The sequence below is a fragment of the Nylanderia fulva genome, unplaced genomic scaffold (genome assembly GCF_048542155.1).
Source record: "Nylanderia fulva isolate GAGA-0341 unplaced genomic scaffold, ASM4854215v1 Scaffold282, whole genome shotgun sequence".
NCBI classification, from domain to species: Eukaryota; Metazoa; Arthropoda; class Insecta; order Hymenoptera; family Formicidae; genus Nylanderia; species Nylanderia fulva.
The window spans coordinates 115,127-134,402 of NW_028190350.1; the positions used below are offsets into that span (position 1 = coordinate 115,127).

The following is a 19,276-nucleotide window of genomic DNA, read 5'->3' on the forward strand; positions in this document are numbered from 1 at the left end:
GGTATTCTAAGGTTTGAGAGTTTGCACGCTGGCGACGGCGGCGTCGCCGACTACGACAGTCTTACTCGTGGTAGTAGACGCATTAACGCTCGAATTCGATAAACGGGAATTTTCCGCTGTGTCCTTATTTTGATCACTCTCATTGTGTAACAATGTGTTATGAGAGCGTTGACAATGAGCGCATCGAATTTTGCTCGAGCATTTCGGCGTGAAATGTCCCGCTCGCAAACAATTGAAGCAGACCCGATTCTGTCGCGCGATGGCATGCCGCTATGTCGCGTTTTTCCGACGAAATTCCTCGCACTTTATTACCGAATGACTGCCGGAACAGCAAATGCACTTAATCGCGGAAAAATTATGAACGGAGGACTGCGTTTTGTCACTCTTAGAATTGACGATTACTTTAGGATTGTCGGAGAAGTCCGACAGACCTCGTATTCGAAGCGTGAGGAATTCATGTATATCCTTGTACGAAGAAAGCTCGCGACTTGACGAAATTTTTAAATTCCATTCGCTCCTTGTTTTCGAACTAAATTTTTGAGAGATGACGTAGACGAGAATGTCATCCCACTCGCGTACCGGCCGCTTTAGATTAGTGAGAGCCGCTAGAGATGCGGACACGGTATCTCTCAACTTTCGCATTTCCGCGACGTTTTCCGCCTTCATTGTCGGTAGGCACATGAAGGCGTGAATGTGAGTATGGATCAACGTAAGTTGATCATCATACTCGTCAATCAACAACTGCCAGGCGGACTCATAATTAGCGTCGGAAATCTTTAAATTACTAATAATCGAGGCAGCGTCACTGATGACGCTCGTTTTGAGGTAATGAAATTTCTGCGTGTTCGAGAGAGAATCATTACTCGCGACAAGAGACTCGAAAGTATTTTTAAAACTCTCCCATTCGGAGAACTTGCCCGAAAACTTCGGAAGTGAGATCCGTTGCAACTGAAAATTGTGATTATGAATGCCCTCGCGAATTGAAGAATCAGTACTGTGTTCTAACAACGGAGATTGATTAATTGAGAATCGACTTATCGTATCGCGAAGGAGGTCGGCCGTGTCGTGGTAGATCTCCTCGGCGCTCAGGAAGTCTCCATTCAGGAAATACGAGACAGTCTTCTGCTCCTCCGAAGTTGTGGCTTGCAGCAGCTTGACGTGTAGCCATCGACAGGAAGTCCAAAGCGTTTCCAGCGTTGCAAGACGCCCCTGCGTCTTTGCTAATGTAACATTAGCTTTCGCTAATTTCTTGAAGTTAATGAGAACTCGCTTTATCGATTTGATTGTTTCAACTTGCGAGATGAGCAAATTTCTTAATTCTGCCATTATTTTTTCGTTAATGAGCTATTAATAGTGACTTGATCGAAGGTACCGGGCTCGTGAGCACGGTGCCGACGGCAACGAATGCGCGACGACTTTTGGTCGAATCGCGACACTGTTATGTCGCTTAAGAATACACGGGATATGCCGGGGAGCGTTACCGCTGCGCCGACGGCAACCTTTCCGCGGATGTTTTCTTATCGACAAGCGGATTTCTCCGGTGCCTGAAGAATTAACGCCGTGACGTTCAATTGCCACGCCGACGGCGTCGAACTCGCGACGATTCCCTTTTAATCGTCGCGTCCAGTCTCGATTAGCACAGTGTATGATGTTCCGGGCGTGTTATCGACGCCGACGGCAACACCTTCGCGGAATACTTCACTTCGTTCCGCGAAACACGATGTAATTTTGACTTTGAGTTTACGAATTGTTTCCACCACCAGACCCCCGCGTTTGAACCTTGTAAATGAACTCGCGAATAAGGCGCGAAGCTCAACATTTAGATTCCCGCGGGAATGTTCGTTAAAGTTAACTCCACGACGGGAAAATAACTCCACTTGTCGCTCAAGCAGAGTGAGTGAGCCCAGAGAGAAAACCCGTTGGATAGCGAACGCGACACTGTCTTTGTTCTTCTTCTGCACTCATTCGATTGTAAAACGAGGAGTCACAGTCCGACGTCTCACTGACAATGTTCACCCGTTCCGTCTCACAACGCAAATCTCGCGTAGTTTGATTATCCGTATGATCGGGTCAACGAAAAATCCGGCTCGAAGGACCAATGTTTTTCCTTTTATTTAATTTTAATAACAGTAATTTTATTGTATCATATCAGATTTGTACACTGTATCTGGTTCTGCTGATCCTGATCCTTCAAGTCAACATCAAATTCATTTGTTGATCGGTGCTGACCTTTACGGCTCGCTTCTGAAGCGCGATGTCCGTCAAGGTCCTATTGGAACTCCGACAGCGCAATTGACCGCTCTCGGTTGGATCCTTTCCGGCCCCACAAATAGTAGGCCGACTACTACTGCTCAAGCATCTGTATTAAACTGCGTGTTGGAACAAAGCACGCACTCTCTTCTCCAGAAGTTCTGGGAAGATGAGGAGATCTCGCGGCCTGTCCCCCTCACGGAGGAGGAGGAGAGGTGCAAGGCTCATTTCATCGCCAACCACTATCGTACCCCTCAGGGACGCTATGCGGTTCGATTGCCCTTCAGGCATGATCTTCCCTCACCGGAGAAAGTGCGTGAGGTCAGTGGAGATGAGGACCGGCAGGCTGCGGGACCCTCTGCTCTCTCCATCTCATCCCCTTCCTCTGCCGAGGATGTGATGGATGTGGAGTGGACTCCACACGATAAGAGGCTCCTGACTGGGAGGAAGCAGTACCCAGTCAGGGGTTCAGGTAAGTCGAAAGCGCGTACTGAAAAGCGGGGTCGCCCCAAAAAAACTGGGGATTACGCTGGGCTGGCTGAGGCTAAGGAGCGCCTCAACAGAGCGGTGGAGCGGGAGCTCCAACTTGCGGACATTCGCAGAGTCTTGTATCCAGATCTTGGCCCGGAACTGTCCGCTGTAGGTGTAGAAAATATCCCGTCAAGCGATGCTTTCCGTGCCAGCCTGCAGAATGTTACCAATCTGGAGCTTCGCAGGTTGGAAGAGATGTCCGTTTCCCAAGTGGAGAAGGTGTCTGAGGTCACTGGTCTCGATCCAATCGTGGCCAGGGATCTCCGGATCTCTTCGATGAGACTCGGGAACATCTTTCATGAGATGGAGGGACGAATTGTCCTTGAGGCGGACCCCCAGATTGAAGCTCTTCGGAGTGAAAATCTGGGGCTCAGAGAGAGGATTTCGGCCCTCGAACGAGAGCGTGATAGGGTGGCTCGTGAGATGGCTGCCTTTCGGGCAGTCATCCCGGACCTGTACGCGAAATTCTTCTGCGATAGGGTTCCTAGGGCATCTAAAAAGAGGCTACGTGCGGCGTCTTCTCCGGAATCATCGAAGGATGCAACGGAGCGGGAAGAGGTGCTGCCGGGGTCGCAACCTCTTACGGTTGCGGACCTCTCGGCTATACTGGACAGGAGGTTTGCTGACTTAAGGGTCGACATCTCTTCGTCGGTATTGGCCAGTATAGGGTCTTTGCTTGCGGGGCGGCCTGGGATCCCTCCATTTGGAGGGGTCTCCATGGGTGCGCCCTCGGCGGGCTTAGGTGGTGGAGCCAATACTCCAGGGTCTGGTCCCCTGGCTGGGGGCTCTGCCGCCTCCGCTCCTGCGGAGGTTCTGGCGGATGCCCCTGGCCCCGGGTCCTCCAAGAAGGGTGGGAGGCGACGTCGTAGGCGTAGGCCTAGACGTGCCTCCTCTAAAAACGGAGCTGCTCCTTCGGGTACTTTTGCCCAAGGGGAGAGGCGGGTCTGTCCTCCTCCCAAGCACCCCTCTAAGTCGGTGGTCTCGCTGACGATTGAGGGGGAGGTACGGGAGGAAACGTATGCGTCGGTCCTGTCCAGAGCTATGAGGGAGATTGATCTTTCCAGCCTTGGGATCGTCAACTCTCGCCTGCGTCGAGGAGTTACGGGCAGTATCTTGGTGACCATCCCCGGGAGGGATTCTGCCGGCAAAGCGGATGCCCTATCGGGTGAGCTCCGGAAGCTGTTCTCGCCTGGGGGTGCCGTGAAGGTTGGCCGTCCTTCGCGTATGGAGGAGATACGCGTTCGGGGGATACTGGCCTTTATGTCGAAGGAAGATGTTTTGGCTTCTGTTGCTGCAGCTGGTGAGTGCGGGGTGGCAGACTTGAGGGCGGGGGAGATCCGTGTATCTCCCAAATCAAAGATTGGGTCTCTTTGGGTCCGTTGCCCGGCTGGAGCTGCGCGTAGGCTGGGGATCCTGGGCAGTGTTGGTATGGGGTGGACGAAACTGACGATTACTCCGTTGGCTCGTCGCCCCATACAGTGTTTCAGATGCCATGCCTTTGAACACTCGTCCAACAGGTGTGGCTCTGAGGTGGTTCGCAGCAACTGCTGCTTCAGATGCGGGAAGGAGGGACACCTGGCGGCCAAATGCGAGGCGCCGCCCCATTGTGTCTCCTGTGCTTCCGGTGGAAGGCGAGCAAACCATCGCGCGGGCTCGGGTGCATGTTCCAAAAAGCATGTACCCCCTCGCAGGACGGATGGAGGCAAGGTGAGCGCTCCCTTGAATCGCGCGCAGGTTTTGGGGCGCCCTGATAGGCGGATTGGGGAGCAACCCCTCAGTCCAGTGGCGGGCCCGTCGGGGATTGCGGGGGGGCGGCGGAGTGTATCGAGAGGTGCATCCGTGGCTTCCTCCTGTGCCCCGACAGAGTTGATGTCTGACTCGTGATTGTCTACTGTTGTTATGAGGACTGCGGCCATGCTGTTCCCCAGTAAGATGGGGACTTTTGGTCCGGTTACGTTCTCTGTCCTTAGTCCGATTTCTGTATAGTAGGTAGCGGCGATGGGGGATTGGGTGCCGGGGAGGTTGCTGAGAGGTGACTCCGCGGCCCCTTCACCTACGCCAAGTTTATGTTGTTCTGGTCCCTTTGTCTTTCGTCAACAGGTGGGGTGTACATCTCTCCCCACCTTTATTTGTTTGTTGGCCTTTTAATGTAGCCTCTCTCTAGGAGTCGGGCCTGTGGCCCTTACTTGGTCTCTATTTATTACTGTGGTTGTGTATACATGTAGTGTACACGTCGAGTTCGTGATGTCCCGTGACGTCATTTCATGTGGGGCTGATGACTGCGGTCATCTCGCCAACCAGGCTGGCAGGGAAAGGAGTGGGGGCTCCAATCCCATTGCACGTTGGCCTCGGGATGGCCGGGGGGTGAGCTGATAGCCCGGCTCCCCCCCTTATTTACCCTCTCGGGGTGAGGGTATTGGACGGGTCAACTTTCCCAGTTGCCCCGGGGATGTGTCCTTAACAGGACCAGGTCATGGGTGTCCACCGTGAAGTAATGCGTTTGCGGTTCCGCGGTGGACAATACCCGTCAACGACCAGGGGCTATAGTCAGGTTTTAGGTCGGTCCCCCGCCCGATAGTCCTTCGGGATACTACGGGCGGGAATCCACCACGAAGCCTCCTGGCCCTCCCTCAAGGGTCAGGACGCAAAGTTTGGTTTAGGCAAATTTCCTGACTTAAAAAAAAAAAAAAAAAATTAGTGACGCGCAGAGTCCGTCGAGAGACTATGTCCTCGGTACACGTGTACTAAGTACGCTCTGTATAGTAGTACGTATTAAAGTAATTTAAAGTGCGTTCTGAGTGCAAAAAACAGTTCTGGTCTATTGTTTGTAGTGCAAAGACCAACAGCAAATGGAGACAAGTTGTTTAAACAATTATTTTATTTGTTATAAGCCTCCAAAGTTTTCACACGTGCTCTGCCTGTCTAGTGAATTTTTGACAGGCAGCTTGACACTTAAAGTATGAGTTAAAAGTTTATTAGAACTGATGTATTTTGTCCTGGGATTACTTGTTGCATCGAACTCTATCATATATATAAATTCCAGGCAATTCTATAAATTATTTAAGTGAAAATAAGTGATTTTCTGTTGAGACTACTGATGTCTCTCTCGCACCAATAGATATATACTTCAAGTGCATATTGTGAATCCTGAACAGTTGTTAAATGTGGGGAAGTAATTTTAATACATTCCTATTGATAATAAGTAGCGTCTGTGGAAATTTGCAACGTTAGAATTGTATAATTCTGTTTAAAACAGTAGTTTTCAACTTTGATTGTCGCTGTCTCTCTCACTCCTATGGATCTGGAGTAAAAGTTTACTTTTACGGTGATACATATTTCTCTCACATGTGAATACATTTTTAATGTATTGTTGCTGTCATTTGTCAACGTTCAGTGAAATTCTGATAGTGAAAACTTGTTAGTTTAATTATAAAAGGCAGCTAAAATCTTGGACTATTGCTATCCTTGTTGCACTAGGGGCAAAACTGTCAAATATTTTTGGAGCCTCCAACAGCCCAATCTGGATTTTCACGGTAAAGTGAATATTTTATATAAGTTCCTTATGACGGCAAGAAGTTATTTTGTGATTGACAATTGTTGAAATCATTCCGGTTATTGTTGAATTAGCTTTATAAAATCAACAAATTTTCTCTCTAGATCAATGCGCTCGCGCGTTCAATTCTGAGTTGGCCACATTGCCTCTACAATTGTTGGCGACATATTATTGGCCTGGTTATTTATGGCTATGGTCGTTTGAAATGTGTTATTTTAATTTGATTATTAAGGATACTGCCTTTTTTCTTTGACTTATCAACACTGTTATCATAGCTACAATAGCATAGTGCATATACAAATCATTTTAATTGGTCAATTAGACTTAATTTAAAGAAATTATTAAATTAGCACGTGGCGTTGAGATTATACGGCGCATATGATCTGCGCAGTGCGCGCGTGTTCAGGTGGGTTGGCAGCTTGCTGGATATGTGCTGGCAAGCCATAATTGGCTGATAACATTAAACCGCGTAATTTTGAACTATATAACAAGTGTCTTATTAAATAATATTAATAAAGTGAAGTTTTTGACTAGTTTTTGATGAATAAAAATCAACACTAGCTGTTGAATCGTCAAATATTTATAATCCTACAATACTCTATATAATTACTGAACTGTGTGCTTTTGAATTACACTACCTGTATAAGTAATTATTAATAACTAATATATTATTAATAAAAGTGGAGTCTCGGCTAGTCATTGTCTAATAAATAACCAACACTTGCTGTTGTGTTATAAACAATAACAATTTAATTTGGTTATACATAATATAATTGATATGATATTGGGATAATGGACTTATAAGTGTCTTAACAAATAGATAATATTAAGCAAACTATGCTAAGTTTAAAAGAGGGAACTTACTGAAATCAAATATACATGATTTGGTTTCGCAGATACTATAATTCAATAAATTTTGAATACTTATCATATAATAAACTAGTAATATAAATTAACCTGTGCATTATAGTCTTATAAACGTACTAAAAGTAAATACAGTATAAAGCTTTTAGCTGATTTACAGTGTTTTATCTAATTAATTAATAATATATGATAAATATATAATAAATGTGATTTAAGTGAAAACCTAATATTATCTTCGACGCATAATGCGTAAATCGCTGGGATTTTGTCTATTGCTATAACATTAGTAGAATGAATCATGTATGCCTTGTTGCTTCCTTCTTTCTTCTGAGCGGCGTAATAATCGCCTTTCATCTACAATAGAGAAGAAGAAAAGTTTAGTGTTGTTTTTGTTGATTCTATTATTATTAATCTAAATTGACTCTAAAGATATATATAATATTAAGAGGTGAACTATGGAAGTCAAATTAGTAATTGACTATTTACAGTGAGATTGATTATATCTCCTGTGATAAATAAAGTTGTTATTTAAACAATCTAGTGGTGAAAACGCTGCTTTTTGTTCCCTACAAGATACTATGATTTACCTTTATTGAGAATCTATATATTGGCGATATCGTTGAGTGCTTCTGTGTGTTAATAAAGGAAGACTTTATATATATGAAAATAATCTAACGTATTGACCTTAAAGATACATATAATATTAAATAGTAAATTATGGAGTGAAATTAAAGTTAAACTAGTAATTGACTATTTACAGTGTGATCGATTAATTAATCATATATCTCCTGTGAGAAATAAAAGTTTTATTCAAATAATCTAGTGGTGGAAACATTTCTTTTGTTCTCTACAAGATACTATTATTTACCATTAGTGAGAATTTATACCCCGACGATACCGGAAAGTGCTTTTGTGTGCTAATGCAGGGCGTAGTCCTGTTGCCCACCAATATTGACTCTGAATCTCATAATGATCAGCTCAATGTTTTTATGCACTTCATGCATAATTATTTATGGGCAATTCACTTTGCCTTGCAATCTGAAACAATAACAAAGGAGTTGATTAACACATCTGAGTAAAGACTTTATATATATGGAAATAATTGTCTCGTGAAAACGGAAATCAATTCCTAATGCTTTGCTTATGATTTGAGTGATAAAATCTGAATAACTAACATTTAGTATTAACAGGACATTAGATATACTATATTACACTCATGTTTAGCTAATCAACAAGTCACATCCATTTTGATGATTGAATAATTTTTGTAGTTAAGTGCGTGATCAGGCTGCTCATAGAATTCTATTTTGTCAGTGAGTCTTCGTAATGCTCGGCCCTACGGCATGATATAGCTGGATATGGAATTTGTTTTGACATCTTGCACTCTATTTTTCACAAACTGAAACATTAAAATTGTTAAATAAACAATTTATATTATAACTAGCCAAATAATACAAAATACTTTATAAATCTGGAAATTATTAACCAGTGTACAGTTTATGATCCTGAACTATTAAACCGGAAGTACAAACATTTGGTATTAATTAGATAACAGATAATTTTCATTTACGTTTAACTAATCAAGTAATTAATTCAATAATTGAACACCTATAGAAGGTGATGAATGAAGAATAATATATAAAAGGCATGGAAATCAATAATAATTTCATGATCCTTGTGTGGACTCCAATACAATATATTTAGACTTACATAAATATTTTAACAAATCTTAATATTGTTTGTTACGAGTGGCTAATAGGTATTACCTATAATTAACATACCTTTAATAAAGTTTGGAAACTATAATCCAAATAATTTAGTAGTGTAAATATTCTGGTGTCTAAACATCCACGGAAGACAATAGACTATGAATTATAGTGAATTGTGTGATCCGCTGCCTATAAAATACTATTTCCTTTTTGTTTTTGAGTCCTTACAATTTTCAGTTCGACTGGATATTATATTGGGGTGTCAATTTATTATGGCACTATATACTTTGTGTCCACCTGAAATGATAAAGTGAATAAATCGGTCACTGAGAACAATCTTAATAAATAAATAGAATATTTTCTATAAGACTTAAATCACTACAATATAACTTGTAGTGAAATAATTGTCTGCTACAATTATTCCAATTCTTATTATTTGGTAACAATTAATACTTACTAAAATCTGATAATAACATAAGTGAAAACCTAATATTATTTTCGACACATAATGTGTAAATTAGCTGGGATTTTGTCTATCGCTATAACATTAGTAGGATGGATCATGTGTGCCTTGTTCCTTCCTTCTTTCTTCTGAGTGATGTAATAATCGCCTTTTCATCTACAATAGAGAAGAAGAAAAAAGTTTAGTTTTGTTGATTCTATTATTATTAATCTAAAATTGACTTTAAAGATACATATGATATTAAGAAGTAAACTATGGAAGTCAAATTAGTAATTGACTATTTACAGTGAGATTGATTAATTGATCAATATATCTCCTGTGTTAAATAAAGTTGTTATTTAAATAATCTAGTGGTGGAAACACTGCTTTTTGTTCTCTACAAGATACTATGATTTACCTTTATTGAGAATCTATATCTTGGCGATGTCGTAAAGTGCTTCTGTGTGTTAATGAAGGAAGACTTTATATATATGGAAATAATCTAAAGTATTGACTTTAAAGATACATATAATATTAAATAGTAAATTATGGAGTAATATTAAAAGTTAAATTAGTAACTGACTATTTACAGTGAGATTGATTAATTAATCAATATATCTCCTGTGAGAAATAAAAGTTTTTATTCAAATAATCTAGTGGTGGAAACATTGCTTTTGTTCCCTACAAGATAATTCTATTTACCATTAGTGAGAATTTATACCCCGATGATACCGGAAAGTGCTTTTGTGTGCTTATGTAGGGCGTGATCCTATTGCCCACCAGTATTGACTCTGAATCTCATAATGACCAGCTCAATGGTTTTCTATGCACTTCATGCATAATTATTTATGGGCAATTCACTTTGCCTTTGCAATCTGAAACAATAACAAGGAGTTGATTAATACATCTGAGTAAAGACTTTATATACATGAAAATAATTGTCTTGTGAAGACGGAAATCAATTCCTAACGCGTTGCTTATGATTTGAGTGATAAAAATCTGAATAACAAACATTTGGTATTAACAGGACATCAGATATACTATATTACATTCGTGTCTAGCTAATCAACAAGTCACATCCATTTTGATGATTGAATACTTTGTAGTTAAGTGCGTGATCAGACTGTCCATAGAATTCTATTTTGTCAGTGTTATTGAGTCTTCGTAATGCTCGGCCATATGGCATGATATAGCTGGATATGGAATTGTTTTTGACATCTTGCACTCTATTTTTTCACAATCTGAAATATTAAAATTGTTAAATAAACAATTTATATTATAACTAGCAAATAATACAAAATACTTTATAAGTCTGGAAATTATTAACTAGTGTACAGTTTATGATCCTGAACTATTAAACCGGAAGTACAAACATTTTGTATTAATTAGATAACAGATAATTTCCATTTACGTTTAACTAATCAAGTAATTAATTCGATAACTGAACACTTATAGAAGATGATGAATGAAGAATAACATATAAAAGGCATGGAAATCAATGATAATTTCATGATCCTTGTGTGAACTTCAATACAATATATTTAGACTTATATACATATTTTAACAAATCTTAATATTGTTTGTTACGAGTGGTTAATAGGTATTACCTATAATTAACATACCTTTAATAAAGTTTGGAAACTATAATCCAAATAATTTAGTATTGTAAATATTCTGGTGTCTAAACATCCGCGGAAGACAATAGACTATGAATTATAGTGAATTGTGTGACCCGCTGCCTATAAAATACTATTTCCTTTTTGTTTTTGAGTCCTTATAATTTTCAGTTCGACTGGATATTATATTGGGGTGTCAATTTATTATAGCACTATATACTTTGTGTCCATCTGAAATGATAAAGTGAATAAATCGGTCACTGAGAACAATCTTAATAAATAAATAGAATATTTTCTATAAGACTTAAATCACTACAATATAACTTGTAGTGAAATAATTGTCTGCTACAATTTTTCCAATTCTTATTATTTGGTAATAATTAATACTTACTAAAATCTGATAATAACATTACTTTATACGATAAACATCATCTTGATACAGTCCATAAGATACACTGATATAGGTGATCATGCCTTGACATTGATATTCTATAACCTGTAGCAGAATAATAGTTTTGTCTCAATAATCTGTCTCAAACTAGCTGTACTTAGTTTGTCAAATTTAAGTGATAAATGTCTTACGGGTTACAAGTACTGTTTTACAATACTGGAATTCTAATAATCAGTGATAAATAAGTGCGCCTACGTCCACATTTATTGATGAATACCTGTGATTGGAAGTGAATGAAGCCTTCTATATGTGTCAACTAATGCAGAGGTGCTTTTCGGAGGCGTCTAGACTTTTCTTCCAGACATTGTTACTGCGGATGTACTGAGGCTCTGGGGTTTGATGGTGGTCTACGTCAACCTTATGTGGAGCCCTCGCAACCTTGAAGTTCTCTTCCGCTCTCTAAAAGATAAGTGAAATTAGTACATATACAATGATAAAGGACTGATGAGCAATAATTTGTGGAGTCGTTTACACATAAATGTGTAATTCTTTAACGAACATTAATTGAAGTTGTTTGTCAATGGACTGTTGTAAATTTATATACACTTAATCTGTGATCAGCTAGTTGTAACCTATAACTGTGCTTTAAGGATACTATAATTAGAATTCTTCCAATTCTGATATATAACAAATATAATTATATAGACTTCTTGAGCTAAACAATAATCGAATACTTTGAATTTATATTAATTTTATGAGAAATATGTGCTTCTCTATATGAGGCACGCCTGCCTCGACTGGCTAAAATTAAGACAACTTTTGCAATTAATAACAACTATAATTGACTAATTAATAATCTTATGTTAAATTTCAATATTGGAATAATAATTTCAATTACTTACTTTTCTTGTTGAGTGTATAATAGTGTTGACAATATTGTGGCAACAACCCAATTGATTTGGCAACAGACACTTGCATCTTGTGTTATGAGTTATCCTTTTGGAGGTTATCCTCTGTATTAGGATGAAGTGCTCACTGTACTGTTGAGTGCGGAGATTGCTGTGTATTGATAAGCCTGGTTAATACACGTTAAGATACACATATGTATATAGGCTTATATGACTTTAATATTGTCAATATTATAAACTTTATATAAATATTCATTGGGCATATATTGACAATTAACTAATTAATTAGTAATGGACATACTGTACCTAATAATGCTGATGAAGCTTGACTCTCGCTAATTTAATCTTATTAGTATATATATAAGTGATTTTTCAGACGTTACATTATTAATATTATTATTAATAACTTAAAGTTAATATTACCTTGCACTTGTACGGTTATTATTGTCCATTTGTACAACTTGGAACCGTATTATTGCTTAAGCTCTCACATCTGGAACTGTTACATCGTTGAATGACATTTTGCAACAATTGGGGTTATGTTTCTCTCTCCCAAGAGTGTTTTCCTCTCTCGGGAATATAAATTGCGGCAAATGGACATCGACGCGCCATCTATTGCATCGTGTGTGAACCCCGTACCCAAAGTCACCAACAGTCATAAACCATGACATAGACATGCAACTCGATGTGCCTTATACGGTTTTGTCCAAAGTTACTAGATCTAGTGTTAAATTACTAAATCATGTAATTTTGTGTTTTCTTTATTAATTGAATGATTTTATATATTAAAACATCATATTATTGTATAATTAAATTGACTTTACTTAAATAATTGTGCTATACGAATATTTTGTTAAAATTTAAATATATATAAATTCAAGTGACTAAAAATTGATAAAACGAACCAGTGCTTTAAATTATAGTTGAATAATGAACTTTTGTTAATCTTCAACGAGATTGCATTATTATTATGTAATCCTCTCATGAAAAATCACTAGATCTGGAGGAATTCTTGAGGATTGGGCTAATTCAAGTTTCTTTCTTATAATAACACATTTTATTGTGTTTTCTGTGCGAACTCGGTATTAATTTGATGTTTTACGCGGATAACTACGTCTTAATGTGTTTTTTCTAAATTGTGACAATATATACTGATGATAAATGAACACTGGATATAAATAACCTTACCTATACATTGTTTATGTGTGTTACGCTATATTAATGCACCGTATGAACATTATTTCTGATAAGTTGTTCTTGATACATGTGAACTACCTAAAGCCTATAGGCGTGTTTTCATGAGTGTTGCGGCATTTCCTCTTCGAGGAATTTGAAGAATGGATAATTGCCGCAGAGTTAACACGCTTTAAGGATGATAATTTACATTAAATAATTTAACTTTGGACTGTGATTTGCTTGGTTCCTTGTGCTATTATAATAACACTAACGGAGCCTCTGCTTACCATCTATCACTGTCAATATTTTCTGCTACATCCTACTATTATTGACACCCTTAAAAATGGAGACAGTTGAGGATATTTTAATGCGACTACATAAGGCTCGCCTCACACCCACGATGTTGTTGGGGTCCGCGATTAATTCTTTAGACAAATTGCGTAATGATGGAACTTCAGTACCAAAAGAGGAACTTAATAACATAGAAGCGTGCATTCGAATTATCTATGGCCAGGGCTACAAGATGTTCTGTGCTCGGTCATATTTGCTAGGTAAAGTTTCAAGATACAAAGCCTTGTTAAATCCTGATAAAGTCGTACGGATGAACTCCTCCCCGGGGATTGATATAGAACTGAGCCTGCGTAGGCTGGATGGCACCACATCGTGTTTGTGCGACGCAACTGCAACGAACCGTACCCTGATGGAGTCAGTCGAATCTCAGCTTGCTGACCTCGACAAAATGATCAAGCTTGATAAAACTGAGGACACTCTTATCAACGTAGGTCATTCAATCAGCAATACAAGAGCTGAAATTGATAGGCTGAGCGAGGAGTTCCGCATCATCTCGTGTATGAGTGATGTTATTGATACAAACATACCGGACGGACTACAATTATGCAGACCTGCCAATCCTATGGCTAATGATTATGAGGGAAGGATACCCTCAAAAAAATCCACTTATTATACCGACATGGCTGACAAAAAGGAACAGGAAATGAACTTACCGTCACAGGAGGTTTTCGGAGCCTCCAGTGATCGGCATGGCGGAGTTGTCGTCCCCGGCTCCGCCCTGTCGTCATCAATCAAGGGGCTGACCTGCCCGTTGCCGTTGGGCGAGCAGGTTGATACAGCTACCACGGTTCTAAATGTGCATGAGCGTAAAGTGGATGATGAAGTTTGTGATCCCCTTAATAGTGCTAGAGTAGGATCTAGCACTCCATCGATGGAATTGATCGGTAGTTTGCCTCCATCTGATCATGCTTCAAAAAGGAAGGCTGATGAATCACCCAAAAATGATATTGTTTCGGTAAGTAGGAATCGCAAACAAAGGCATATAACAAGCTCTGATGAGCAAGAGGAGCAAGATGTTGCTGCTCGTAATATGGAAGACATCGAATCTATTAATGATTCACAGCAGGAAGATGCTGAATCTTCTTCCCCGGAGGAACGTAGGGTTCTTCGCAAAATAAAGAGTACTGGGAAGAAAAGACGTAGTGAAAGACTCGCTGCTGTGGAGGATAAAAGTGTGTTGTCTGAATCAAGCCCTGTGGTTATTTCAGATGAAGATGAAATGGATGTGTCTGTCCCGGGCCCTTCGAGTAGTCAGAGGATCAATGTATCAAAAAGAAAAGTATCTAAAAATAAAGATAAAAATACTTTGGCTCCTGCTTTGGTTCCTGAAAGGAATAAGGATAGCAATCTCGATTTAGATATCTCTTGCGACTTGGACGTTTCCAACAGAATCAGCATCAAAGAGCTGGTTGTCATGAATAATGGTGAAATTGCCTCATATGGTTTGTCTTTGGTGAACCAGACAGAGATTCTGCGTGGTAAGAGCAAGAATGTTTCTGGCACATTCAGCGGCCGCTGGAAGCGTTATTTGGAACAATTAGGTGACGTTGTTCGTGCCTATAGTAAAAAGGTGCAGGCCCAGGGTGATATTGGACAGCTAAAACGCGAGAATCAAGAGCTTCAAGGAAAAATCAAAGAAGTATGCAAACGCGGCGAGGATACAGAGGCTGAACTCAAGTATGTTAAAAGTATGATGACTACCCTACAGGAGGAACTTCGTGCTTTAAGAGAGGAGCGAAATAATATGCTTATATTAAATAAGGTGCCTAAGGCTAAAGTACGTGCTACTGAACATGATGACACTGATTCATCTGTTACTAGATCACTGGTGGCTGATGCGCGTAGAGAACTTGGCAACTCGAGTAGTAATGTGGACTGGGCCTTAGAGTCGACTGGACCGGCGTAGAGCCCACCACCGTCCGCAAATTTGGACAAATCACCGTATATCGCCTCAAGAGTTTTCCGCAACACAAGTGCTGAAGCAGCTTTAGACAATAAGTCCTTCCGCCCGCCCTTGAAAAGCCCTCGTGCTAAGAGCATAAAAATAGTAGAGAACAAGCAGATTGTTCCCCCAAGATTAACTTATAATAAGTCTGTCTCACCAAGAATGAAGGCTCCTGCGAGAGGTGATAGAGATTTTCCACCGCTTCCTGTCTCCTCGACGGCGCGTAGGGGTTCTGAGAGTTCGCGTATTGAGTCTGCTGGTGTTCGGCGTGATACTGGTAATCCTGGACCTGTAAACAGACCTAGGGTTGCTAGACGCAAGGTGGCGGTAGTTACAATTATGAGTAAGGCTGGCACGGAGTCCTCATATGCTGAAATCTTGGGTGCTGCTCGGCGGAATATTTCTCTTAATGATATTGGTATTAAGGAGACCAGGATTCGTCCAGCCTTTAATGGTGGATATAAAATTGAAGTGCCTGGTGAAAGAGGATTGGAACTTGCTGGCCGCCTGAAAGAACAACTAAAAGTAATATTACAGGACGTAGCTAAAGTTGACAACCCGGTTGCTAAAGGTGAACTTAAGATTGTAGGACTGGCTCCATCTACACTTAGAGAGGAGATTGGTGACCAGTTGACCTGTATTAGCAGTTTTCCTCCGGAGTCTTTTAACATTAGTGATATTAAAAGGATGCGTGATGGCATGGGGATTGCCTGGGTGCAATGCCCCCTTAATGCTGCAATCTCGATTGCAGAAATTGGTCGTCTTCGTATTGGTTGGACGTCGGCGAAAGTCGAGCTTCTCAAGAAACGTGCAGTACAATGTTTCAAGTGCTGGCGTTTTGGACACGTTAGGACGAACTGCTCAGCACCAGAGGACAGGTTTGGTTCCTGTTTTAGGTGTAGTAACAAGGAACATAAAGCCAAGGACTGTTCGGCTCCTTTGCACTGTGTCGTGTGTTCTGATTTAGGCAAAAACTGTAATCACCGCATTGGCTCTTATCCATGCTTAGTCAATAACGGTTACAAGACTATCAAACGAGTTGAGCAAAAACAACCTGAACGTTCTTTTGGATATGCAAATTAGGATCCTACAATGTAACCTAAATAGGTCATGGCGTGCTTTAGATCTATTGCGCCAGCAATCAATTGAGCTTGAAATCGATTTGGTTGCCATTTCTGAGCCACCTTGCGGCAGTAGTATTCCAGCGGACTGTTTTTACAGTAAGGATAACTCGTCGGCTATTATGCTGAATAATAATAAAGTTAAAAATAAATTATTTAGAAGTCTAGATAACATTATAATTTTCGAATACTCCGATTTCCACTTAATATCATGCTATATTTCACCTAATAGCTCAAGAATTGTCTTTGAAGCTTTTATAGATGTTTTAGATGAGCTAATTAAACAACTCCGCTGTAAGAAGGTCCTCCTCTGTGGGGACTTTAACGCCAAGTCCCACCTGTGGGGATCTAGAGACACAGATAGGCGAGGCACGTTGATTGGCCTTATGGCGGCCTCGAACTGTTTATCATTATTAAACGTGGGTAATTCCCCAACTTGTATTCGTCCACAGGGCTCATCTATTGTTGACCTTTCATGGGCATCACCTGGTATTGTTGATGATATAGATGACTGGCGGGTAATGAATGATGTTGAAACACTATCCGATCATGCTTACATTAGTTTTACTTACCTGTGCCGATCTAATACTTACCGTACATCCAACCCAATACCAGCTAGAGGTTGGAATTTTAAGAAAATGGACAAGCCATTGTTTGCGGAATGTATCGAGTGGTACTGTAATTTAAATACTATACCTGCTCTGGAAGACAATTCGGCTGATTCTTTTGTGGATTGGATCAGTCAGACGATTTCCGACGCGTGTTGTGCATCTGCTCCTAGATTAAGTATATTTAGGAAAAAGTGTTGCTATTGGTGGACGGAGGAGATATGCAACCTTAGGAGGACTACCATCTCTCACAGACGAGCTTTTACCCGAGCCAGGAGGAAGGGAAACGATACCCTTATCAGGATTGCTGCAGATAACTACAGGAGATCGAGGCGTGAACTATGATCAGCCATTAATAAATCCAAAAATTCCGCATGGCAGGAACTTATTGGCACCCTAAACGATGACCCATGGGGGTTGCCGTATAAAATGGTGTTAAATCGTTTACGCAGGTCTGGCAGTAATTTGGCTGCGAATATCTCGAGTGATGAATTGTCCGATCTGCTTGTTAGGCTTTTTCCGTCTAACAGACTTGATACAAGTCTCCCTTCCCAGGATGTTGAGTGGAATGAAGAATGGGACATAACACCCGGTGAAATTCATGGTCTGTTGAAAAAGCGTCTAGCTCGAAACGTTGCACCGGGTCCTGACGGGATTAAGTCACTGGCATTGAAGATCATGCCATGGTCCATGATCCGGATTATGGCTGTGTGTTACACTCGTTGTCTTAGAATGGGTGTTTTTCCAGACAAGTGGAAAATGGCCAATCTGGTGCTTATCCCTAAGGGGGCTGTGGTGCCGGATGCCCCAATTAAGGCCAGACCCATTTGTCTTCTTGACGAGTTAGGAAAGACATTTGAGCGCGTTATTGTCGATAGAATCCAGTTTTGGCTGAAAGAGAATCCAGCCTGTGATTTGTCTTCTCAACAATACGGGTTCAGAAGAAACAAATCCACAGTTGACGCCCTTATGGACCTCAGACAATTTACATCTTCTGCTCTAGAGGAGGGCAAAAAGGCAATAGCTGTAAGCCTCGATATCAAAAATGCGTTCAACTCGGTCCCATGGGGAGTTATAGCAAACGCCTTACGTGAACGCAATATTCCGATGTATCTGTGCAACATTATTAGTGGCTATCTGTCTAATAGATATGTTATTTACCAGGATGGAAATGGTGTTTCACATAAGAAAGTGGTTGATTCTGGTGTTCCACAGGGCTCTGTTCTGGGGCCTCTGCTTTGGAACCTCGCTTTTGACAATGTGCTCCGTCTGCAGCTTGAGCCTGGGTGTCGTGTCATCTGTTATGCAGATGACACGTTGGTTGTTTCCGTTGCTGATACCATCCTCGGAGCGGCCCTTAAAGCTGATATCCAGTTGGCGAGAGTCCTTCGCTATATTCGCCGCATCCAGCTCGATGTGGCCGAGGATAAAACAGAGGCAGTTCTCTTTAGTTATAGGGAGCCACGCGATCGACCCTATATTATGTGTGGCAACTCTCGAATCAAGGTGGGTTCCGCTATGAAATACTTGGGTGTTGTCATTGATAGCAGATGGTCCTTTTTCGATCACTTTCGTTATATTGAAGAAAAGGCCTCAAAAGTTCAAAGGTCATTGGCTAGATTGATGCCAAACCTTAGGGGCCCTATAGCCGGAAAAAGGAAGCTATATGCTGGAGTCATTACATCCATTGTAATGTATGCGGCCCCTGTGTGGGCGGATAAATACTCTGTGGCGCCATACCGAGAGACGCGCTTACTACAGGCTCTTCAACGTAGAACGGCCATACGGATAATATCGGGTTATCGCACGAT

At 40.8% G+C, this 19,276-nt stretch overlaps 2 protein-coding genes across 5 annotated transcripts; both read right to left on the reverse strand.

Moving 5' to 3' along the window:
• Nucleotides 1–6: 6 nt before the first annotated feature.
• LOC146722723 (uncharacterized) lies at nucleotides 7–1,326 on the reverse strand. The gene is made up of 2 exons (XM_085483976.1): nucleotides 313–1,326; nucleotides 7–270 (listed from the first exon to the last, which is right to left on the reverse strand). Exons 1-2 carry the CDS (start codon nucleotides 1,324–1,326, stop codon nucleotides 7–9), a joined length of 1,278 nt encoding a protein of 425 aa, XP_085340102.1.
• Nucleotides 1,327–7,061: 5,735 nt separating this feature from the next.
• LOC114932892 (uncharacterized) lies at nucleotides 7,062–12,852 on the reverse strand. 4 transcript variants are annotated; one of them, XR_003819968.2, is made up of 12 exons: nucleotides 12,571–12,838; nucleotides 12,259–12,415; nucleotides 11,634–11,815; nucleotides 11,357–11,461; nucleotides 10,972–11,196; nucleotides 10,362–10,590; nucleotides 10,052–10,224; nucleotides 9,365–9,526; nucleotides 8,980–9,204; nucleotides 8,374–8,597; nucleotides 8,067–8,236; nucleotides 7,062–7,552 (listed from the first exon to the last, which is right to left on the reverse strand). XR_003819968.2 is itself a non-coding variant. In XM_085483978.1 (12 exons), the coding sequence occupies exons 1-3, from the start codon at nucleotides 12,714–12,716 to the stop codon at nucleotides 11,669–11,671; spliced, it is 333 nt and encodes a 110-aa protein (XP_085340104.1). In that variant the 5' UTR covers nucleotides 12,717–12,852; the 3' UTR covers nucleotides 7,062–7,552; nucleotides 8,067–8,236; nucleotides 8,374–8,597; nucleotides 8,980–9,204; nucleotides 9,365–9,526; nucleotides 10,052–10,224; nucleotides 10,399–10,590; nucleotides 10,972–11,196; nucleotides 11,357–11,461; nucleotides 11,634–11,668. The 4 variants fall into 4 exon arrangements, 3 of the variants coding, with proteins under 3 accessions (XP_085340104.1, XP_085340105.1, XP_085340103.1); XM_085483978.1 differs by having other exon boundaries at nucleotides 10,399–10,590; nucleotides 12,688–12,852; XM_085483979.1 differs by having other exon boundaries at nucleotides 8,411–8,597; nucleotides 12,688–12,852.
• Nucleotides 12,853–19,276: the final 6,424 nt, after the last annotated feature.